This window comes from Stegastes partitus, unplaced genomic scaffold, assembly GCF_000690725.1.
Source record: "Stegastes partitus isolate 25-593 unplaced genomic scaffold, Stegastes_partitus-1.0.2 Scaffold1190, whole genome shotgun sequence".
NCBI classification, from domain to species: Eukaryota; Metazoa; Chordata; class Actinopteri; family Pomacentridae; genus Stegastes; species Stegastes partitus.
This window is the reverse complement of record NW_007578921.1, coordinates 106,591-131,357: the sequence shown is the minus strand read 5'-3', so window position 1 is coordinate 131,357 and position 24,767 is coordinate 106,591. Positions and strand designations below refer to the sequence as shown.

General features: G+C 40.8%; 1 protein-coding gene across 1 annotated transcript in view; it reads left to right on the top strand.

Annotated features, from left to right (window-relative positions):
* LOC103368683 (usherin-like) overlaps nucleotides 1–24,767 on the top strand; it is a gene marked incomplete at its 3' end in the record, with an annotated part of 165,718 nt that overhangs the window by 36,004 nt on the left and 104,947 nt on the right. Inside the window, exons 11-23 of the mRNA XM_008297123.1 lie at nucleotides 6,457–6,554; nucleotides 8,129–8,259; nucleotides 8,425–8,632; nucleotides 11,627–11,910; nucleotides 12,570–12,795; nucleotides 13,034–13,171; nucleotides 14,951–15,131; nucleotides 17,621–17,784; nucleotides 18,407–18,565; nucleotides 18,717–18,945; nucleotides 20,142–20,265; nucleotides 20,442–20,589; nucleotides 22,850–23,131. Coding sequence (XP_008295345.1) covers nucleotides 6,457–6,554; nucleotides 8,129–8,259; nucleotides 8,425–8,632; nucleotides 11,627–11,910; nucleotides 12,570–12,795; nucleotides 13,034–13,171; nucleotides 14,951–15,131; nucleotides 17,621–17,784; nucleotides 18,407–18,565; nucleotides 18,717–18,945; nucleotides 20,142–20,265; nucleotides 20,442–20,589; nucleotides 22,850–23,131 — 2,372 coding nt within the window. The remainder of the gene's footprint in view (nucleotides 1–6,456; nucleotides 6,555–8,128; nucleotides 8,260–8,424; nucleotides 8,633–11,626; nucleotides 11,911–12,569; nucleotides 12,796–13,033; nucleotides 13,172–14,950; nucleotides 15,132–17,620; nucleotides 17,785–18,406; nucleotides 18,566–18,716; nucleotides 18,946–20,141; nucleotides 20,266–20,441; nucleotides 20,590–22,849; nucleotides 23,132–24,767) is intronic.

Here is a 24,767-nt window from a genome sequence, read left to right as displayed (position 1 = left end):
TTCCACCTGTTTGGATTTGTTACACCATCATAGCAGATTTCTATTCCCACGTATCTGTATTAGATCCAGAAACACACCACATATCATGTTTAGGAATATAAACACACATTCAGCACAGAGGAACCCCCTCAGGGAAAATCTCCTCATGGTCTTAATTAAGCACTTTCCTTCTTAACGACAAGAGGACTTCTTTAATAAATTACACAAACACACAGGCACACACACAAACAAAGACATTTATTAAAAAACCCGCCTCTCTGTCTGTCTTACTGTGAATTATTTTTTTTCTCCTTTTCTCCGCTAGAAGATTATTGTATTCTTCATTAGCTCAAAAAGGCTTTATGCTGAATTAACTGTCCTGCTGTGTACCAGTGAAGCTGGGCAGCTCTTTTTTTGGTTAATGGTCAGCTATCAATGGAGAGCAACTGGTTTGATTTTCAGATAGAGGGTCAGACTATGACTGGACGACAGCAAGGATAGTAAGACGAGAACAGAGCGAGCAGATTGGATTAATGAATTAACATGCATGTCGGAAATTAAATTCTGATGATTGTATTATGTCTGGTCTTCTAGTAGTAGTTAGGATTAATATCACTAAATTAAATGATTTAGTTGATTTGAAAAGTTTGGTTTTACAAACATCATAGAGGCATAGCACTTGCTTTATCCTTACTTGCAGAACGTGTTCAGTTAAATCCACTGAAACACACTATAGTGCAGGGGTGTCCAATCCTGGTCCTCGAGGGCCACAATCCTGCATGTTTTAGATGTTTCCCTCTTCCAACACACCTGATTTAAATGATCAGGATCGTTATCAGGCTTCTGCAGAGCTTGATGATGAGCTGATCATGTGACTCAGGTGTGTTGGAAGAGGGACACATCTGAGACATGCAGGATTGTGGCCCTCGAGGACCAGGATTGGACACCCCTGCTATAGTGATACTCCAGTGATAGTTAGTTGTCCTTCACAAAATTATAAGTTATGAGACAAAAAGAAGCCTTGGACTGAAGTCTTTGTAAATTAGTGTATCTTATGTCAACCAGCTTTTACAGCATAATAGTCAACAACTGGGTAATGGCCAGATAACGTTGGGTAAGCGTCTTTGTTAAAATCTATTTATTGTGTCTGTTTCTGGTCGTAGTTACCTCTTAGTCTTTTTGTCCATCCCCGGTTGAAGCAATGATATCACAGTAAGTATTCACACACTGTTACTGTAGGCTGCAGAATGACTAGTCCGATCTAAATCACTGCCTTTTGATGAGGCTTTTCAGGTAATAGTCGGCATCACCCCAACAAAAGCTTCCAGTCGGTCAGCAGTGAAATGTTCAGTATGACTTGACTGCTTCACCTCACCGTAGCACAGGACGGCCTGCATTATTCACTACTTATGTATCATTCATACACCAGCGTCTGTGCATTAGTGTGTGTCTGTGCGCAGGTGTGTGTGTGTGTGTGTGTGTGTGTGTGTGTGTGTGTGTGTATCAGAGTACATCAGGGAAGACGCACAGTTGTCAACTAGCAGCTGTTCAATTGCTTCTCTTACTTTACTCTCAAATAACAAACAGCCTCCTACACATATGTTTGCATTTAATAGTGTTTGTCTTACATGAACCTTAAAAGTTATCATAGAAAGTAGTTACACACACACACACACACACACACACACACACACATTATTGTCAGATAAATGGCATCATCCCGATTAATGCAGGAAAGAAAAAAATCTGTGTTCCTCTTTTTTTTTGCTTTACACCCTTTCTATTTCTTTTTTTTTTTTTTTTTTTTTTATATACCTCATTTTTGTTTTTTCTCTCTCTGTGTCCGTGTCCCCTCTCTCTTCTCTTCTTTTTTTTTCTCTCTCTCTCTCTCTCTCACTCTCTTTCTCGTACTCTGTCTTTCTCTCTCGGGTCTCAGTTTAAATAATGTCTCAAATCGACTAGAACAATGACATTCCCTCAGCATGCATCTCTAATCAGCTCTCTTTCTTTCTCTGTTTGTCTTTCGCTTCATTTCACTCAGCCGTTTTCTCTACTCCCCCTCACTCTTTATTGCCTCACTTTCCAAGTATTTAATTCATTCCTGTTTGACTCTGTTTCTCGTGTTTCATTCTCTTATTTCCTCTATTTTTCTTACCGTCTCAGGTCCGTCCATCCTCCCAGGCCGGTTCCCTTCCTGCTCTCTCGTACATACATTAGTTCTTTTGTGTTGAGGACATGCAATGGAAATAAGCAATATGAATGTATTTTATGTAAATTAATCTCTACAGGAGCTACACTTCTGCGAAACACATTAGTGTGTGACATGTGCATGTGTCTGCACGGAGGGCTTTGTGTGTGAGCCCGTGTGTGCACTTTCCTCAAAAACCTGTCCATGTCATCTCTCTGAGTGAATATTCAGGACCTTTCTTCTGTCTCTGTAATATTGGAGCATAAAAGGCTGTGGGGAATATTAGCGTTTAATATTGCATGCGTTCTGTTGACTTGGATCGGCCTAGCACCATGACGGATGTTGTACTAATCTGCAGAATTTCCACAGTGACATTAAAGTGACAGAAATGCTCAGACATGTGTCAAGATGATCAACAGGGGCCTTGGAAGACACACACTTAAACTCTCTCTCTCTCTCACCCACACACTTAAACACACATGCGCACAAACGGACACACACACACACACACACACACACCCTCTCCCACTTTCTCACTCTGTCTTTTGATTCTTTCTTATGTGCACTCTGTGTCAGACTTGATCTCTCATTCTGTCACTCCGTCTCTGTGCGTCTCTCCACAGCTGATGGATTCCGTCATGTCTGAAAGCTATATCATATACTGTATTGTACATCACATCGCACAATCTATTTTCACTTGTACAATGTCTTTGTCATTTAATGGTTCAGAATGGTGTGTTTTGGGATTTACGGTTGCCCAACGTTAGTGTTACATAAGTACAAATGTGTGATTTTGGTAAGATGCAAAAAAGCTCCATACAACATTTTCTTTATTTTTTTTTTTAAACTTTCCCTGTAAGCAAAGTGTGTAACTGTGTGTGTGTGAGAGAGTGTGTTTATGTTTTGCAAGAGTTCAAGAAAAGGTGCAAAGTCCTTCCAGCAGTGAACGGTTTTACCTCTTAATTTCAAGTTTTGAAGACTTGATGAATGAATGCATCATCCAGAGATGTTCAGCAAAACCTTTTGCTTGATAGAAATATATTGTCTATAAATTGTGAAATCGACACTGTCCGTCTTTTTCTGTGTTCTGTGCATGTGCGTGTGTGTGATAGATATTGATGGCTAGTGACGTTAAGTGGCGATGTCCAAGATCTCCGTTTGTAAAGTCTGCCTCAGCAGCAGATTTCCGCCGGTGCCGGGGTTAACCGGGTTAACTTTAGATACACACAACACGGATGCGTACACACAAACATGCTCACACGTACACAAACCAGTGCCACGACCTTTCCAGTGAGAGCGTGAAATTGGTCATGGCATTTAGGATAAGATGAGTTGTCCCAGCAGATTTACACACACACACACACACACACACACAGATGCTCATGACAGGCCATCTGAATGTCCACATATCCATTAGAGTAGTCTCCTCACTCAGCAGGTTTTGTCGAAACATTCAGAGTGAAAATAAGATGTTATCCTTTCCTCTGCTTCACAGTCCAAAACACACACACACACACATTCATTCACACTCACACACACTCACACACACTCACAGGCTTCACTGTCATTTTTTCACGAATTAAACGTGACTTACAAGGAGCGAGAAAAAAAAAAAACAGGCGCGTTCCTCACAGCATGTTTCACTGTGCACTGTTTACTGAATGTTAATTTTTAGGCTGGTGCTGATTTTATGGGGTAAGAAATGTTGTTATTGATACATTGGCTGATATTGTTTATGCATATGTTAGACTTATATTGAAAAAGGAATATATCAGGGCGATCATTCATCAACTATCCACCCATGTAGTTCACAAAGTTCGCAACTTACAATGAAGACAAAGCATGACTCATCAGCTGAGATATGTACTCTGCTACATGTGCTGCGGTTGCGGAGAGTATTGCAAACAATAGAGTTGGAGGCACTCTGCTGCACAAGGTATGTGATGACACTATTTCTAAATTACCCCAAGCATCTTTTCATGTTCTGTAAAGGGTAAAGAGTTTTCATATTGGCATGTGTTGGACAGCATGGACTGATGTACCAATATATCTGATTGACCGATATCAGCCAACCAATACGTCAGTCGGCTCTAATGTGTTTAATAGTTTCTTGCCACAATCACTCCTTCCTTATTTACTTTGTCAGGGCAGCATGACGTGGTTTAAAACAAATGTCAAACGAGTTGAGAGTCCTGTAGGGCTATTTTTAAAGTCCTATTCTTAAATACTGTGAGAAGTGCTGCGGAATCAACAGAACAAACTGAATAACTTCATGTTTTTAGTTATAATATTACAGTGGACAGACCATGAGCACGAGATAAAAGCAATAGAATTAAAGCCACATAAGCTCAATCTTCCTTATGCGCTCTTCTTTTCCGCTGCCGGTACTGTGTGCAGATGATGGAGCGCCATCAAAACCTTTTGTATGAGGAAGAGAATGAACGTGTGCGCTCTTCTTTTAACTCCCAAACACCGGTCCCTCGACTAATTAGCAGGCTGGGAGAGAGGGAAGGTAACGCAATGTTGAATGAAAAGAAAAGAGAAGAAAGAAAGAAAAAAAAAAAACCTCTCCCTTTCATTTGGTATGGTAATATTTCCCGCTCACATACTCACCGTGGCTATGAGAACAAGCAGTTGGGGGACGGCAGAGAGAGGAAGGGGAGAGATGGGAAGCTGGGAGAGACGTACAGTGATTTGTTTTTCAGAAAGAGGGGAGATAGAAGAAGGAGATGGAAGGGTGGGAAGATGGAGGAGACATTAAGGAGATGGAGGAGGAATGTAAAAGGGAGACATAGAGGAGTGGAGAACTCCTACATCCCGCTCCTGGACTCGTCCCCAGCGGATGAGACGAAGAGTGATATGTGGTGAGAGCTTTCTGTTCAAAGTGCAGCAGGAAAAAGCACCTTTGATATGTGAAACGGTTTTGGGGGCGCAGAGCCGCAGATAGACGGGCCAGGCGAGCAGAGACAGATGGGCAGACGGAGGGGACAGGAAGCGTGGACGAACACAGGAGGTTACTGTAGGTATGACAACAGACAGACTCGAGGCCAAACAGATGAGCAGGCAGGCTGACGGAACAAACAGGAACATGCAAACAGCTCACGACTCCTGGAGAATTACATGTCCCAAGACACACTCTGCTGCTGTGTGTGTGTGTCTGCATAGGTCTTTATAGACTTGTTTGTGTTTGTTGGCATGTGTGTGTATATTCCAACACGTCTCCAGAGAATCTCTTGCTGCTTCATTAGTTCCTGTTAATAATCAGATAGCAGTGAGCAACACTCTGGATACTTGATTCTCACTCACAAATATACCAATATGACACCCTGTGGATCGTGTTTGGACTACCTATCTGTGGGATTTGCCATCTAAATTTTGTTAAAATCCTAAAGGTACCTTGCAAAGTTGTTTGACCACTAGTAGCACTACGGTGCAGCGTTTCCATGAGCACATCCCAGTTATTCATTTGAAAGCACCTGTGACCACACCAGTGATACGACACACATCAATAACAGATTTTATTTCATCATCATTTCTCTTTTATTGTTTTCTTTTCTGCCCCACATCATCCTCACACACTTGTGGATTGTTTTTTCTTGTCTTCTTGGTCATCCTGTCCTAATCTTTATATATTTTTTATCTCTTTCCATCACTTTTCTACATTTTTCCACTCCCCTCTCTCTCTCTCTCATATACAAAATCCCTTCCCCCCTATTTCCATCTGCACTCTCCCCNGAGAGAGAGAGAGGGCTGTCCGCTACCTGTTATGTTGCTCTGATAATTCTCAGGATGGCATTTATAAATGTTGAATGGGAACTTTCCAGTGGCACTACTGCTCTTCCATGGATAAGAGATGAAGGATGTCTGGACAGAAACTTTGAGGGAGGGAGAGCTTTTGTCATGATGTTTGCTTTCCTTTTTGTTTTCACATTTTTGCTTGTTTTTTCAGTCTAATGAGAAATTAAATGCGTTAACCCTCCTATTATCTTTGGGGTCAGTTTGACCCCATTCAATGTTTAACATCTCTAAATAAGTCATTGAAATGATTATTTCAGTTTTATTTAAAGGGGTTTTTTCCCCTTAACTTTGGTTACCATTTTTAATTATGATGTTGTCTGGAGGTTTAAATTGCTGGGGTCAGATTGAACCCAAGGATAAAAGTTGTCAGTAAACTTGAAGGTAATAGGTGGGTTCATTTTCAACCTTTTACAGCGACATGTTTTCAAGTCCTCTCAGTGTGTTTGCTTATTTTCTCGTTGTCCCTCCCTCTCTTTCTGTCATGTGGGCAGGTGTGAGTGTCACGGCCATGCAGACCACTGTGATACCAGTGTGACACCGTACCGCTGTCTGTGTTTGCCGGAGAGCCACACAAAGGGAAACAACGTGAGTAACAGCACATGTGATCACAAAAACATATAAATATTAACCTCATTTATAACCCCAGGGGTGGACCTCACACCCCTGCTTATAGATTATATAAAGTCAGATGGTGACATTGACAAGTTCCACCTGTTTGGATTTGTTACACCATCATAGCAGATTTCTATTCCCACGTATCTGTATTAGATCCAGAAACACACCACATATCATGTTTAGGAATATAAACACACATTCAGCACAGAGGAACCCCCTCAGGGAAAATCTCCTCATGGTCTTAATTAAGCACTTTCCTTCTTAACGACAAGAGGACTTCTTTAATAAATTACACAAACACACAGGCACACACACAAACAAAGACATTTATTAAAAAACCCGCCTCTCTGTCTGTCTTACTGTGAATTATTTTTTTTCTCCTTTTCTCCGCTAGAAGATTATTGTATTCTTCATTAGCTCAAAAAGGCTTTATGCTGAATTAACTGTCCTGCTGTGTACCAGTGAAGCTGGGCAGCTCTTTTTTTGGTTAATGGTCAGCTATCAATGGAGAGCAACTGGTTTGATTTTCAGATAGCGAGTCAGACTATGACTGGACAACAGCAAGGATAGTAAGACGAGAACAGAGCGAGCAGATTGGATTAATGAATTAACATGCATGTAGGAAATTAAATTCTGATTATTTTATTATGTCTGGTCTTCTAGTAGTAGTTAGGATTAATATCACTAAATTAAATGATTTAGTTGATTTGAAAAGTTTGATTTTACAAACATCATAGAGGCATAGCACTTGCTTTATCNCTTCATGAGCAACAACATGTGTCTCTCAGCCATCATGTTTTAGTTTATGCTAGAAACTCGTTGCTTTTAAGCTAATTTTCACTCTAGTCTTTGTTAATTGCAAGACCTTCTATGCATTTCCTTGCACTTTATTTATTTGCATGGACTTTTTTAAATTTTAAATTGCAGTGTGCTGACATCTCTGGACCAATGCAGTTTTTCTACATAAAGATGTTGATAACAAGTGAAGATCATTGACTCAAAATAAGGTCAATAAAGTTTTAAGCACAAAAAGTGATGTCAACAAACAACAAAGTAGTAGTTGTGAATCAGCCTTTGGAAACCTGAAACATGAATCTGCATAGGAGATTCCCTATTGTGTATCATAGGCAGAAAAGATTTTTACCACTTTAAAAAAAAAATGCATGTGGTGAAGAGATTTGTATTTGTAAAAAAAAAAAAAAATGTGCACGTGTAGAAAGGTGCTTTTGTAAACATGTGTGTACAGATACAAATGAGAAAACTGTTCGAACTCCCAAAATGTGAAGTTTGACCTTGACTTTGTCTTTACAATCTAATGACCCCAATCTGAGCCAACATGAAGATACTGGTAAATTTTAAAATGCTGCTAATGTGTTGGAAAATGGTGCCTCACTCACATGTTTTCATGATGCTATAAAACACTTTTCCATGAGTTGAGTGCTGCTGAAAGCTGGATTACGGGACATAAACATCTTTTTTGATCTCAGTATGATTTCTGTCAATTACTTTTTTTTTTTCTCACCATGTTTCTGTCTCTCTCTCCATCAGGTATGAACTGTGAACTGTGTGTAAGCGGGTTTTTCAGGCTGGAGGACTCTGATCCCACTTCAGTCGATGTGTGTCAGCCCTGTGACTGTCACACTGCTGGGACGGTCAACGGCACTACGGAGTGTGCTCAGGTACACACCAACACAAACTGCAACCCTTGTAACTTAAATTTCCTGATTGAAATGTTTTTTAAACTAAAAATCCCAACATGGTTTCTTTCTCCTCTCCACCCTAATGTCCTTGCATCTTCTCCCCCTTGCACCTCCACTCTCTTCCTTTGTGTTCGCTACCTCCAGATAGGAGGCCAGTGTCACTGTAAGGTTGGAGTAACAGGTCGTCGATGTGCAGACTGTTTGCCGGGTTGGCATGGTTTTACAGCCTCAAGTCCAAACGGCTGCGTTTCCTGTAACTGCAGCGACATGGGCATCATCAGCAGCTCAACAGAAGCAGGTCCCAGCTGCAGTCATGACACAGGACAGTGCCGATGTAAACCCCACGTCACAGGTAAACAGATTCCTGTCAAATCCTGGAGAAAGCTAGTTTTTTAAATGTGTCAAGTGGTGAAATTGCATGTGTTTAGTTGTGTGTGTGTGTGTCAGAGGAGACACTTACAGCTCCTTCTTTCTTTCTTTTATGAAGGTGTAAAACCTACTCGATCCCATTCATGATGATGATAAAATATTGGCGTGTTACAGCAGCAGCAAAACACATCAGCTACAAAATGTCTGGTTCCTAAAACAGTTTTTTTTCCTCACTAAATACTCCCAAGTACTTAGTCGATAACTTGCGCTTTTCATTAGCACAGTTATTTTTGTTTAATTGTCCAGTAACGGCGTCTTAATTAATACATAAGGGTGCTCGTTGGGGTGCACACAAAAGCAGAAGTGTATACACTGAGTGCACATGACAAACCAGGAACGCGTATATACACACTGATGAACACACACGTCCATATCCCAAAGTGTTGTGGCTGCCAAAATAAACAGGCTTTTCTGCTGGCGGTGCTTCCAGCCGTTGTGCTTCTCTTTGTGATAAATGGTTTCACTCTCTCCCCTGTGTGTCTTTGAAGACCAGACTCGTATGAAATGCAAAACCGGCCAACGCTCCTCAACTCAACGCATCATGGTTATTGCTAAGCCTTGCTATCAAGGGTCCACGTTGTGCGTGTGAGTGCGGGCATGTGTATGTGTGTAAGTGTGTCAGTTGTACTTATGTGTATGTATAAGAGAGACTGTCTGGCTCCGGCCATGTATTAATGTACTTTTGTCTTTGCCTAACTCTGTGTATTGCATGTTGTGGTAGTTTCTTTGCGTGTGCACATAAACATCTCTGTGTGTTTGTGTGTGTGTGTGTGTGTTTGTGTGTGTATGTGTGCACGCATGCCATCAAGGACTAAGCTGGTATTTAATTCTCTAATTCAATGCCAAGTTGATTAAAACAAACTGCTGCAGCCCCTTGTATTTTTCACACTCCTTCTTACAAGACCCATTTTCGTTTTTTTCTGTCCTTGTTTGTTTGGTTGCTCCCACAGGTATTTTTCAGAAATGAGATTTGATTATGGCAATTTATTACCGCCAAGCTGATACTTTGAGTAGAGCAATGGCAGGCACGCTTCAGAAGGACGGAATTGAAATGTGTGCATGCAGACGCAGATACACACACATGCAGAAACGCACGCACACTCGTAACAAGGTGCCAGAGTGCAGTGTGTACATAATAGCGTTTGAAATGGTGATGCATGAGCCTGTTAACCAGCTGGCTACTGATAAAAGGGCTGGCCATGTCCCGAAAACACACACACACACACACACATACACGCACGAGCACACGTGGACACCTCAACACAAAATTACATCCTTTCTCTTCTGATCTAATATCTTCTAACACAGTCGATTCTGTAATGTTCTCACTTGTCTTTCCTTTTTATTGACTTCTTACTTTTCCCCTTTTTTTCTGTTTTCTTCTCTCAACCCAGTTGTTTCTGTTCATGCATTTGCTGGACTTTTCATTTGAATTTCAAAAATGTGATTCATAAACTTGTTCAGCTCAGTGTCTAAAAAGTAAAAAAAAGAAGATATAATTACTTTGCTAGCATCTCGTTTTACAATACGTGTTGGAGTCTTTATAAATTATATCATTTTATTGGGAATAATCTGCACTGAGCACGATATATCAAGGCATTGTTAGGCTTGTAAACATCCGTCTGCCGGCCTGAATATTTACCACTTATACACTCGGATGTTCAGCCGCGCTTCTGCACACACAGACACATATTTCCACTGCACCGCTATGAAATATGATCTATGGAGAGAAATACATTCATATCTATAAAATCATTAAAGTGGGCAGACCAGGGGAAATGCCAAGTGTCTGCCACACACAAAGTAGGACGCACACACACACACCGACGCACACGTGGTCACGCGCGCTAACACAGATGTACAGGTATGTTCTTATTAATATATGTGTGCGCATACACATTCACACCCACCCACATATGAACACACACTCCCTCATAAACGGCTGTGGCGACTGCGTTGCCCCCAGGCATCCATTTAGGGACAGATTGCCTGTCATGGAATACGTATGGCATATTCAAATAAGCCTGCACGCACACACTGCATATCATAGTTTAACTAGCCTTAAAGCCTAGCATTGCTGCTGCTGCCGCTATAAAACCTCCTACAGCATCGACTTCGTGTTTGCAGCTGATTAGAATTATTTTGTAATTATTAGCAGAACAAAAAGGTGTTAAGAAATAATGTGTCATCATTTCTAAATTCAATTCTAAAAGTTTAAAATCTAAATTTGAAATTAAAGCTCTCTGTTGCTTTTGAAAATATTGGGAGGATGTTAAATGTTAAAATAATACAGCAGCTTACATGTTGAATAAAAAGCTGCATTTTTTTTTGCAGTCTGATGTTTCTTTATTCTTCTGTGTGTTGCTGCACAATTTTTCTTCATTGTAATATCCATATATTTTAAACATTTCCTTGTTAAAGAACCTGTTTAAAACCAATCTCAAGATGCAAGGTTTCCTCCAGAATGGAACTCACCTTTTGATAATGATTTAGTATAATTTTTTATATCCCTCCATCCATTTTTCCATCTCTCCATCCCATCTTTTTTCCTTCCCTCCATTCTTTTCTTGTAGTTGCTTAATTTATTTATTTTTTTGCTCAGTAAAATTAAGTGTTTGGCCTTAGGTGAGTGATCCATCATATGTAGAGGGCCTGGCCCTAATGATGGCAGCTTTATACACTCACCCACCATTTCTCCTGCTCTCTCTCTCTCACACACACACACATCCACACAGCTCTGGAAAACACAGAGGGGCTAAACGCTAGTTGGTGAACAAGCGAGCATCAATTCACTTTGTTATTTATTTCCTTTCTGTTTCCCTCAGTCGGTCCCACTCCGCCTTCTCCTCAGCACTTCTCTAAATACTATTTTTCTTTCTCTCTGTGTCTCTCTTTCTGGTTTCTGCTCTCTTTCCAGGTCTTTCATGTGACCGCTGTGAGTTTGGTTATTGGAACCTGTCCCACCCAGACGGCTGCGTCCCATGTGACTGTGACCCGTCGGGCTCCCTCAGTCCGTTCTGTGAGCCTGAGGGGGGGCAGTGTGAGTGTAAGCCCGGGGTGGGCGGCCAGCGATGTGACTCATGCGGCGGCGGCTTGTACGGTTTAAGACTGGAGGGGTCCTGTGCTGCCTGCAACTGCTCGCATGATGGGACGGTGCCTGGGACAGACTGTGATCCTTACACAGGACAGTGTGTGTGTAAGGCACGTATCGCTGGTTTTTAGGATATGCAATTTCATTATAATGTTAAACACTGACTGCTGAAAAAGCTTCTTTTTTTTTTTTTACAATCAGAGCGCCATGTCATGTTTGGCAACGCAAAGATGCCCTCATCAGCAACAGTTCTAGGCAATTTTAGTTAAATTGAATTCTGACAAAATGCATAATAAGGAATTCTGGATTAGGAAATGATGGTGTATTGTCTTAACTGTGCAATTTGACATTAAAAAACAACAAAACACTACACTAAAGCTATGTGTTTTTGATTTGCATGATCAAATGTAAGCAATTTTTTGGATTTTTGAAGTTAAGACAAGAAAGTTGAAAAAATCTATGCTGACATCTAATCACAAGAAAACAGGTCAGATAAACTGAACTAACAGAAGGGACAACAAGTGAGTAAATCTGCTTGTCAAATCAAAGACAAACAGGATTATCACATTATTAAAACTACTACGAGCCCTATCTTTATTGTTTGAGTGAAAGACCAGTTCAACACCTTTTTGCAGTTTTTGTCAGATTCTGGTTTGGTGGTAATGCTCAGGTCCCTCTGATAGTTAGTTACTTCAGTTTTAGCATTAAATCTTCATCTATTCTTCCATCTTTGTTTAGTAACCATTCTTTCTCCATTGTTCTTTATTAGGAACATGTGGAGGGCCGTCGCTGTGACTCCTGCCGTCATGGTTACCACACCCTGGAGCATCGCAACTCTCTGGGCTGTCTGCCGTGTGTGTGCGACTTTGGTGGAACTGTGCCAGACGGCGTATGCGATATGTTTACCGGACAATGCCCGTGCAAGGAGGGGGTGGAGGGAGCGCAGTGTACCAACTGTGCCCACAACTACTACAACAGAAGTTCAGACCTCCAGAGTAAGAGCACAGAACTGAAAGCACGATCGCATCCAACAGCTTTTAATGCTCTTTTGTAGTAGATTCCAACAGTGAAACTATGACATGTCATGCTAGATATAGGTTAAGAATTTAATGCAAGTTAGTTAGTTTTTGTTCTTCTTGTTGGAATGTTGGTGGTGTTGTCAAAGGTGTGACAGTTTGAGAGAAAAAGTGTAAATCCATTCAACCCTTCTGACGTTGTTCTGTGTCCTGTTAGAGGGTTCGTCCCAGGGCTGTGTACCATGTATATGCGACCCCAGAGGAACAGTGGCAGGGTCAGTCTGCGACAGCACCACTGGGCATTGTGTTTGTGTCCCTACACGCTATGGAAAAGACTGCAGCAGCTGCCGACCCGGTGAGTTAGAAGAGTGGCTGGATGGATGGATGGATGGATGAACAAGAAATTTGGGGCGTAATTGGACAAATAAATGTACTAGAAACATTAATGTCAAAAGGTCAAAACACCAATAAATGGTAACGGTTCTGGGTGGTCAATTGGTAAAGATCCAAGACTGGTACTTCAGACATTTAGTTTTTGTTCTGTGTGTGTGTTGGTATGCCAGACCTCCAGTCAATGATCATGCAGGTTATACCATTTCTGCACCATGTAAAGTCTTCTCACTCCTCTCACTTTGTGTGCGCATGCATGAGGTGGGGAAATAGCATTCATGTGTATTGGGGGACAATAGGTCACAGATGTTGTTTTGTGTCAGTGGTGAAAAGGGAACGACATCATCTTAACATTTTCTGACACAATTTCTGAATATGTTTTGATGAAAATGTGTAGAAAAAAAAAAAAAAAGAACAACAGAGGACATAAGATAATAGTTACTATCTTACAAATACACCTAAACTCTAATCCACCCTGTATTCAGTTCTGTTATGGGGCAACATTGATGTAAAATGTTGCTATAATGTCAGATTTTTTTTTTTAAACTCCAGTATTTCATTGCATTTGCCAAACTCGATTCCCACAAAAGTGCCTGTTTTAATTTCCTCAACTGCCAGTTTGTGACATGGTGTAAAGCCATTGGGTATTCTCTGCCCAAGTGGCTAAATAGAATATCTAATTTGCTTATTACCTGGCTGGCCCTGAGAAGAATAAACTGAATTGATTTGTACTTTGGAACCTGGAGTGCTTAATGTAACCTCACAAATATTTATTGGCTTTGTGTTAGATTTTATTACAAATAAACAGCAAACAACAGCAAACAACACCTCCTATTAGGGATTAGCAGGGGCATAAAATGGCTGCTTCCAAATTGTATTAGGCTGCCTCCAAAATCAGGTACTCATACACTGTTGTGAATCTGCACTGGAACGCTGTTAGTGTGATGTTGTCAGTTGTGCAACAAGAGGACAAATTTTAGGCTGTTTTGCATCACAACACTGCATAATGGCTTGTTCACTGGTTCATAAAAATACATTGTGTTGTCATCTGAGTGCACTACATAGTGGGCTCTGTTTGTTTTCACTGGATAATCATTGTGTACAAACTCTATGAGATACATATAAGTGGGTATATGGTGGTTATTCAGTCATTTTAAATGCAGTCAGACATTAGAGTTTGACATTAAAAGAAAGGAAACCAACAGAAAAGTGTGAGTTGTGTTTTCAAAAATCATTAAGCATCATCAGGAAAATTTCACCTTTGAGGGAATAAACAAAGGATAAGAAAACAAAATAAGAAGAGAAGAAAGAAATTAAGTAAAATAATGCACCTAAACACAGATGAAGATGATATTAGAATTAGAATTAGAATAAAAATAATAAAATATAATAAAACGTTATTAATCCCTTCGGTACAAGACCTCAGGGAAATTGCTACACTGAAAAACAACACAACACCAACATAAAATCAGCAACAAAACAACAGCATTCAAAATTCAATCAAATCAATCAAATCCAAATCCAAATCAAATCAGCATTCAAATTCAGTATACAATATACAGATACTTGTAACATATTGCACAGTCTGGTGATAGAACATGATGCTCTGTCCCACCCAATGTCCTCACTCCTCAACCCTCGCCCCCCTCCTCTCCTCTATGAAAATGCCAGATGAGCAGTCAGACTTCCCTGTTTGTTTTGTTGTAAGATCCCTTTACTTTATTTCAAATGTGTCTTTGTGCAGGTTTGTACCTCCATCCAGATCAAGGTATTTGTCTGGAGTGTGACTGCCATCCAATGGGAGCACTGCAGCGTGATTGTGAGAGCCAGACTGGACAGTGTGCATGTGCACATCGCTCAGTGGGAGGACGACGTTGTGACCAGTGTCGTGAGATGTTTTTTGGATTCAACCCCGGTCTGGGCAGGTAATACTGGCTTAATCACTCACACACACAGATGACACAATATCTGTCGGTTGTACGTCTTGTAAAGTTTTTATCCATTAATGCACCACCTGTATAAACACGCGCTCGTGCACACATGCAGCTGTACATACGAGCACTCACGCCAGCAGGTGCAGTCTCTGTTAAGACTGTGTGCAGACAGGTAGGCAGACATATGACTTACATGAGTTAAGAGCTGCTTTGACCTTTGCCGCTCATGTCTCTACCTGCAGGCTGTCTCTCACACCCACAACTTAAAACACGCATACACAAATGTAACGGTACACTTTACACCCCAATACCAGAGCGCAACACGCACATACGTTCCTCTCAACAGGGCGTCATAGCAGATAGATGCTCCGCAAACTGTTTGAGTAGTGGTCTAGCGTGTGTGTGTGTGTGTTAGTTGACCTTGCCTGATTGCTGTATTCTCCAGTGTTAAAACATTAAGGATGAGATCAGGCTGTGGCTGAGATCTCTTCACGGTAGAGAGGGATGGAAGGATGGGGAGAGAAAAATCAGCGGAGTGAAAGTAAAGAGTTTGCTTTACAAGGGCAGAAGGGAAGGGGAACACTGGGAAGAAAAGAGTGTAATAATTAAAATATGACAGAAAAATAGGGATGGGGTCATCCTCACCTGAGTAGATAGCAACAGTAACATGGAGGGGGGACAGAAACAAAACATGAATTAACTAAACCCATTACAGATCCTTCTTTCTCTGCATCCTTCCTTTACCTTTTCCTGCATTAACTTCTTTCTTTCTACAGGAAAAAAAATGACACCTTAAGTCTTGAGTTATTACTGGCGAATGCTTTTCTTGTGCCCAGAGTCACTCCACAATAAGGATTTCTTCATCTAAATATCATCAAGTAATTAATCCTCCCGCTTCAATCAATAGGCTTTACACAAATGAATTTACACACACACACAGATTGATGTGCGAGCAGTTGGCAGAAGATGTAGTCTTACGGCTCTATAAATATGATGGTAATTCTGTCAGGACTGATGAAATACTCTCACATATGCACACTCACTTGTACATACAGTCGTATCGTATGGGATTACATATGTACCGTGTGCACTTTGTAATAAACTAAGAAGGTCCCAGTAAATAGCTATATAAAACAAATTTGAGAATAATTTCTTAAATACGTGACGCATGATCTTATTGTGAGAATTTTATGCCCATCTAGTTGAAATCTTGTTGAATGTTTATCAGTTACTGTCTATGATATCATCATTAGCATGTTATATGTCATATGTAAATACTCTGTCTGTGTTTGTGTGTGTGTGCGTGTGTGTGTGTGTGTGTGTGTGTGTGTCTGACACACACGTTTTGCACTTTGAGGCTGATGAAAAAAGAAAGACTTGGTGTTTTCTTTCTCCTTGGGATTGGAGTGAAGGTCGAGTCACTGTGCCTTTTTCTAGCCTGTGTGTGTGTGTGTTTGTGTGAGCACCAGTTGACGGGACAAATTTGCGGCTCATTATGAGGCTGTGGCTTTTCACACTGCAATAAAGAAGGTGTAGTGGTGTGTGTGCGCGCGCTTGCATACATGCATGTGTGTGCGTGTGTGTATGTGTGTGTGTGTGTATGTGTGTGTGTGTGTGTGTGTGAGTGCGTGTGTGTACATGAGAGAGACACACAACATGTGAGTACAGTATGTGTGTGTCAGTACCATGGTCACTGTCACTCTGCCAGTGTGGTGTGTATATGAGTGTGTGCCAAACATCTACCAACAAGCAGATTGTGGTGCGTGCGTGTGCGTGCGAGTAAAGGTGTGAGGTGGCTGGCCGGATGATCACCCACTGCCCAGCCCCTGTGAGGTTAACACCACGCTGGTGACCCAGACACATGCACCGTCAGACACACACACACACACACACACATATGCACACACACTCTGACAACTCTGAGGGGGGAGGCAGTTTCTGTGAAGTTAGTTTCACAGTTAAAGGGTGGTGGGTGGGATAGACTGTAGTGAGGGTCTTCCTCACAGTGTTAAGGAGTGGACCCAACACCTTTCAGAGACACACACACACACACACACACATATCCAACTATCTCAGGTTATCTTTGCTTTGATTTATCTTTGCAAACCAATTCAGAGACATTTAATGATGCATTTTCTTTATTTTCTGCCTACCACACCAAAGCAGGAGGTTTTAGAGAGCAGCTGTTTTGTAACAATTCAATTATCCCACCAAAGAAGCAGAAGGATGCAGTGACAACTTCTCTGCAGTGATTGGTCAATAAAATATTTCAAACATCACAGGAAGTCTGTTGTTGATTAAAAACAACTATTACAATAACTTAAAATGTCTTTTATATTTTGCATGTATATCTTTGTACGTTGGCAGTACTGTGTGTGTCAACATTTTGGCATTATTTTCAACTAGATAAAGTTATAAATCAAAGTTGTAGATTGAACATCTTCGTGACGTCTCTCTTTCTTCTTTGATTGTGCGACCAGATGCCTTCCTTGTACATGTAACCCAGTGGGAAGTGTCAATGGTTCGTGCCATCCCGACACAGGGGAGTGTGTGTGTAAGCTGCTGGTAACTGGAGACAAGTGTGATTTATGTCATCCTGGAGCGAGTCATTTGGATCCTGAGAATCACTTTGGCTGCAGTAAAGGTCTGTTTTACATGTTCATAAACACACACACACACACACGAGCACACCCACTGACTTATGAGCATATATTCCTCAGTATATGAATGTTTTGATATGAAATTTAAGGTGATATCACATTTTACTTTTTGTGTTAATTATATTAGTCGTCAATTTTGGAGATTTACAATATCAGCATCTTGACTGGTGTCACAGATAAAGGCTTTCATATGAAACGTTGTCACTGGCCCAAAATGAACACTGGCTCTGGTTGAAGGCTTGCAGTTTAAAAAAAAAAAAAAAAAAGTACTTGTAGTAGGTATGGCATGTTTTATGTGCAAGTTGAAGTAGTTTAATATACCGTTGATTGTGTACATTTGGAAAACATTGAACATATTTTATGTCTGCGTCTGCCAATGGGCTGTCACAATAAGAACAGGTGCAATAATACAGTAATTCCACTACAGGAGAGGCTTGATGTTCTCTGCAATCAGAAAACAGATGTACATGTATCAGCAATCGGCCAAAAGAATTTGAAAAATATCAGCATGTCGGATCTCAGCAGAAATCCATCCCTGATCAGTTTCATCCCTGTTACTGTTCATTGTCAATATCAATCACTGTTTTTCTATCTCTGTCTTTGCAGCACCTTCCCAGCAACCTGCACCAGTCGGTTTTGCTCTCAGTTTCTCCTCCATTCATGTCTCTTGGCATCCGCCCGACTCCCCAAACTCAAACAGACTCAACTACACACTCATCAGGGATGGACAGCCAGTGCACACCATCCAGAGACACTATCCTTTCAGTATGTATTCACACAGCTTTTTACACATTATTCTTTTTTTTTTTTGTTAATATTTCCCACATGTGGCCTAAACATTGTTTTTCTTAAATTGTGTCTTCTCTCAATCCAAGATCATATTTTAGCTTATTTCTTCTTTTTTTCACTTTCTAAGGCCCTGAGTCATTTGAAGACATCGGTTTGTTTCCCTTTACCAACTACACTTACTGGCTTGCAACAGCTAATGTAGCTGGTGCGACGATAAGTGCTCCAGCCTCATACCAAACTTTAAGTGCAACACCGGACGCAGACCAGCTCCACTTAAACCTTGTGGGACGACCGGGTCCTACCAGTGCTAGCTTTAACTGGAGCACACCAAGAAACGATACAGGCCCAGTGGAAAGGTAAGGAGGGAGGGAAAAGAGAGGACATTGTGGAGGGCAGAGACAGTTTACACTTTAAACTTTAACACTCCAACATTCAAACTCTAACAGTTTTCAGCTGCTCTGTCTGTAGTCTCTTGTCGTGGTTCTGACTTAAGTTGGCTGCCAGAACACTACAATGATCAGTGAAATTTGTTCATTTAATAAATTAGCAGTATATGAGGTGTGTCAGAAAAGTTCCAGGACTGGTGTCACAAAAGATATATTTCACATATTGTCACAAAAGATATATTTCAAACACAAACTACAAATTTTCCCCTTTGAAGTAATCCCCTGGAGTCTAACACACTTCCCCAGCCTTCTCTGCCACGCCCCCATGCACTCCTGGAAGGATTCTTCCAGGATCCGTCATCACAGCCATCTTGATGTCGTCCACGTCTTCAAAACGGGTCCTCTTGATGACCCCCTTCAGCTTGGGGAAGAGAAAAAATCCCACGGAGCCAGGTGGGGTGAGTAGGGAGGTTGATCCAGCATGGTGATGTTCTTCTCAGCCAGGAACTATGGGATGCTCAGGGCATTGTGAGCAGACGCGTTGTCATGGTGAAGCAGCCACGACTTGTCCTGCCACAACTCGGGCCTCTTCTCGTGCACTGAATGAAGCAAACGCCGCAGGATCTGTTTGTAGACGTGCTGGTTGATCGTCTGAAGGGGAAAACTGGTAGTTTCTAGTTTGTGTTTGAAATCTATCTTTTGTGACACCAGTCCTGGAACTTTTCTGACACACCTTGGAGTATAAAAATCGATGGAGAAGCCAACTACAATGTGACCTGCTGGAGCCTGTCTTGGAGAAACAAATTGACAACTAAGTGAATTAAGCAGTAGGGGACTTTAGTTAGTTTCAGATCAGTTATTCAATAGTAGAAATTATAATTCTTTCCTATGTGGAAAAGTTGATGGAGGAGTACCTGCCTAAAAAGATGGACTTGAGAGTATTAGTAAGTAGTATGACACAGTAGGGACAAGATAGTTGAAACTAGGATGGTGGCAGGATGGGTGAGATAAAGAAGAGAGTTCTAAACAAGAACAAAAACAACTGAGTTATAGTTCTAGTTTTAGCATTTAACTGAACCACATTATGAAACCAATGCAGTGACATGGAAAGCAATGGAAACATGAAGAAATGAGGAACTGATTGTCACAGTCTTTGTCTCCCATAGGTTTGTGTTATCATCCACGGAGTCATCTAGTGGAGCAGAGTCCTTCATTCACTACGCAGGCTTATCTACAGAGGCTGTGGCAAGCGGCCTGAAGCCCTTCACCCACTACACAGTCACACTGGAGGTAACAGCCAGTGCTTTTAACACAAGTGATGGTTCTCATTCCGAGTAAAATGATGTATCAGTGAAGCTGCTCAATCTTCTGAAAAATACTGCAAACGTGCTTGAACCACAGTTTTTCGACCGATGCATGTTTTCAGCATGAACTGGCTAAAGATGAACTGTTAACCTTGTCTACAGGCTTGCTCTTCTGGAGGTTGCGCTTCTAGCCCGCCGCTGTCTCTTCTGACAGCTGCTGCCCCCCCACAGAACCAGCCTCCTCCCAGAGTCACTGCTACGGGACCTCATACACTGCATGCTTCCTGGGAGCCCCCCAGTCAGCCAAATGGTACGACCCCAAACATACAGAACGTCTTGCACCTTATACAGAAAAATATACACAAACTGGATGCACATTTGCACAACTAAGAATACGCCATGTTTATTTTAAGTATGTTACAATTACATGACAAAACGAATATATAAATTATTAACGTCTGTGTCAGAATGAATAATACAGCAGAATAATCACGCAAACATACAGCACACATTTAGTAAACTAACATGAAACACTTGCCTAGTGGCATGGCTGTAGGCTTGTGTCATTCAAGAAGTATGAGAATCAACCAACACACACACACACACACACGCAGAAATACACAGTGGACTGGAACTGCCTTTGGTAAATCCAGAGAGCTTTGTAATGGCTCTAAGGCTCAGTGTCGTACAAAGCCCTGTAACCTGGGTTTCTCTCTGTTTATGTCTCTTGTTTTTCTCTCTCTGTCTGTTAATCTGTTTCCCTCCCAGCGTCATACTAAGCCCACTTACATGGGTTCCTCTGTGTCCCCCTAAAATAATGTTTTCTCTCATCAGTTAATTTATTACAGCATTCTTTTTCCCCCTCGCCATTTTGATTTGGCCATTTCTCCCAACTGCACTTAATCTTAACGTTATTCGTCCTTTTTCTTGAGCCGAGGTTGTTCCCTTAATATCGACGTTTTTCTTGAACGTACCTGTGGTCGCCGCAACTACAAATATGGCTCATTCCAGCTTTTTGAGAAAACATGGGTTTGAATGAGGATGTACGACAGTAAAAGCAGTCCTTTCATATTTTTGTTTCTTTTACATGTGGTCATTGATTTTACTGGAAATAAATAGTGATTGGCTGGAAGAGATCGTTTTTTTTAATATACAACACAATCGTCCATCTGCCAACACTAGTTTCTGTCTTTTCTCTTTAAGTGGGGGATACAAGCACAGTGTGTGTCTGATGGTCACTGAGACCTTCTCAGTTCGTTCTTAAAGTGAGGAAGCGCCACAGTAGTGGGTTTGTACTGTGTCTTAGGTTATGTCATTTGTTGTAAGGTTTTCAGCACTCACTAATATGGATATTTACAATTTAGCTTTGCTTAATGATGCCCTTAGTGCTCTTTTTAATAAATATCCATCCATCCATCCATCCATCCACCGCTTAATCCTCACTAGGGTCGTGGGGGGCTGGAGTCTATCCCAGCCGACTTAGGGTGAAGGCAGGGGACACCCTGGACAGGTCACCAGTCCATCACAGGGCTACACTTAGAGACAGACAACCAAGCACACTCACATTCACACCTACGGACAATTTAGAATCACCAATTAACGTCAACATGTTTTTGGACCTTGTGGGAGGAAGCTGGAGAACCTGGAGAGAACCCACTCTGCACAGGGAGAACATGCAAACTCCACACAGAAAGATCCTCGGTGTCCTCACTGGGATGCGAACCGGCGACCTTCTTGCTGCGAGGCGACGATGCTAACCACCGCTCCACCTTGCAGCCCTTTTTAATAAATATAAAAATGTGAAATTAATGTATCATTATTGGAGGTTTTAAGAACTTTTACACTCACAGTCACTGTGAAAACTCATGAATCATAGAGTAATGCAAGGTCCATTATAAATTGTCCATTTTCCAACATTTAGCGTGTTTATTTGTGAGATGGAGAGGATAGTCAGTAGTCACTAATAATGGTAGCATTTTGTCTGGTGGTTGTCTAAAGATAGTTTACTGTTGGGACATGAGGTTTCAAATAAAGCAGCTGTAGAACCCTCTCGATATGTACTTTATTTATATTACAAGGGAGGCAAAGGGAAAAGGCAGACATGAAAAAATATCCATGTAAAGGGAAAGGAGTAGTGAAAAGGAAAGAATGAAGCAAGTGAGTTAAAGACGCACCATCTGTTGACAAAGGTTCCACACAAGGCTGCTCTATATTATTTGATTTTATTTGAATTTTATACTTACAACAACATTTGGACAGTCCTTTATTCCATGGTGAGTCTCTAAGTCCCTCATTGTATTTTGGTGCTGCTCTGTCCTCATTCTAACCCAGCTCTCTTATTTTCCTATTAACAAGTGGAATGGAGTCTGTGAGAGCAGGACAATAGTCTGGTCCCCACCAGAGAGCAAAACAGTAAAAATGTGCTGCAGTGTTTCCATAACAATCCCTGTAGCTGCAATTGTTGCTTTCCATATTTAATTTCAGAAATAACTTTTTTTTTTTTACCTAAGTCCTCACAACTAATCACTCGCAGGCTGCTTTGGTTGAACTTTTCTTTCCTCTCTGTACAGGTGTTATCACAAGGTATGAGGTCTTTCTGCGTGGACCAGTGGAATCGCAGAACCGTTCAAGTCTTGCTACTGAGAAAAGAGTGTTCTTCAGCTCCGGTTGGCTGGATCCAAGTGTTTCTCCAGAAGCAAAGCTAACCAATAGAAGCGCATCGTCACCCCCTGAGAGCAGCACCATTGTAGCCGGTCTGCAGGCGTTTTCAACCTACCAACTGAGAGTTGTAAGCATCGGTACTGCAGGAAGTGTCACATCAGAGTGGACCACAGCACGCACCATGGAGGGAGGTTTGTATGGACTATCATCATGGTTAAACTCCACTTTGTGTTATTTAAACATGAGGAGTATTTGAGCTTGACGAAGCAAAATCAGTTTGGATTAGGTAGGCAGTAGGGCTGTAATGATTAGCATTTTAAAAACAGCGGTGCATCATGAAACAACATTACTTCATGGTCTTCAAAAAAGGTAATTTATTTGTTTAACCCTATTCAGGACTTTCATGTTGCCATCCGTAGAAGGTCTTTCAGGATTCATTGGACCCCAAGAAAGAAAGTGTGCAAAATATTTGTTGGTATTCATTATAGACTTTTATACTATGTTAAATACATTTTCTGATAAGTATTTTTGGTTCTAAATGCATAACAAATGTTCCTCTTTTTATGTTAAAAAAAAAAAAAAAAAAAAACTTCAAAAATAAAAAAACAATACCTGTCACCTAAACCAAATGGCCTAGGGTCCAAAAGACCCCAAAAGTCCTGAACAGGGTTAAAGACAGATTCTTTGCCAACTGGCAACCCATCACTGTCCTGTGAGAACTTTTATAAGCTGGATTTTCTCCCATAGCCATTCATTGGTGGCTCCACAAAAATGGTACCACATTTGTATTCTCATTCAGTAACATACAAAAACAAAATCATACATATATATATATATATTTTTGGAAGAAATCATGGCCAAAAGTTTGCTGCCTTTATGTGGGGTTACCCAAAGTTGCCCCTCAGCAGCAAAGTAGTTAGATTTTAAAAATTACCTGAAACGAAGCCATAATGACCTCAGAATGCTTTGATGTTGTCGTTTGTTGCACGTAAAAAAAAGAAAATTGTAGGCAGATAAATTGCTGTGAAATCCCAGATCAAAATACTCACCAAAAAAAAAAAGTGGCAATTTGGTCAAAATCTCCCTCCACCTTATTCCCTGGGTGTATAAAAAATTGTATTGAATAAAAACAAGCAAACAAACAAAAAAAAACATTTAAAAAATGTGGATGTTAGATGAGAAGACAGGAAGTGAAAAAGGAAAGAGGAAATAAAAACTGCACGTGGGGGAGGGGAAACTCATTAAGGTATTTGAATTTCAAAGAGATGATATGGCTCATTAGGACTAAACGATTGCCTCCAACATCACTCTAAGCTATGTGTCTGGATAACAAGCATATGATAACACCATCTTAAACGTGGAATGTGTGTCCGTGTTTGAGCGCGTTCATGTGCTGTGTTAGAAAGACAGAATATGACTGTGGTTATGTCGACCATGAATCACATTTCACAGCATATTTCACAGTTAGATGCCATCAACAGTAGAATAAAGAATCATTCTCTCTAATCTGTCATGTAATTGTGGCTATCACAACCGTAGAATTATGGAACACTTAAATCCATTAAGTCCACATAATATCCACTAAGTCTTGATTTTTAATGTGTGGCTTTGTGTCATATTTAGTTTTTTTTTTGTTTTTAATGAGCTCTAAAAGGATAATTTTTATTGTGTTAAGTGTCACTTAAGGGGAAAAAAAAGTCACCAAAATGTTAAGAAATGAAAAATTGAGCAGCATTATCCTTTACATCTCAGAGATTAGCAACAAATAAAGAAAGGTTATACTCTCAGATACACATGATCTAAGGAGAAGTCCGTCTTCTTTTACTT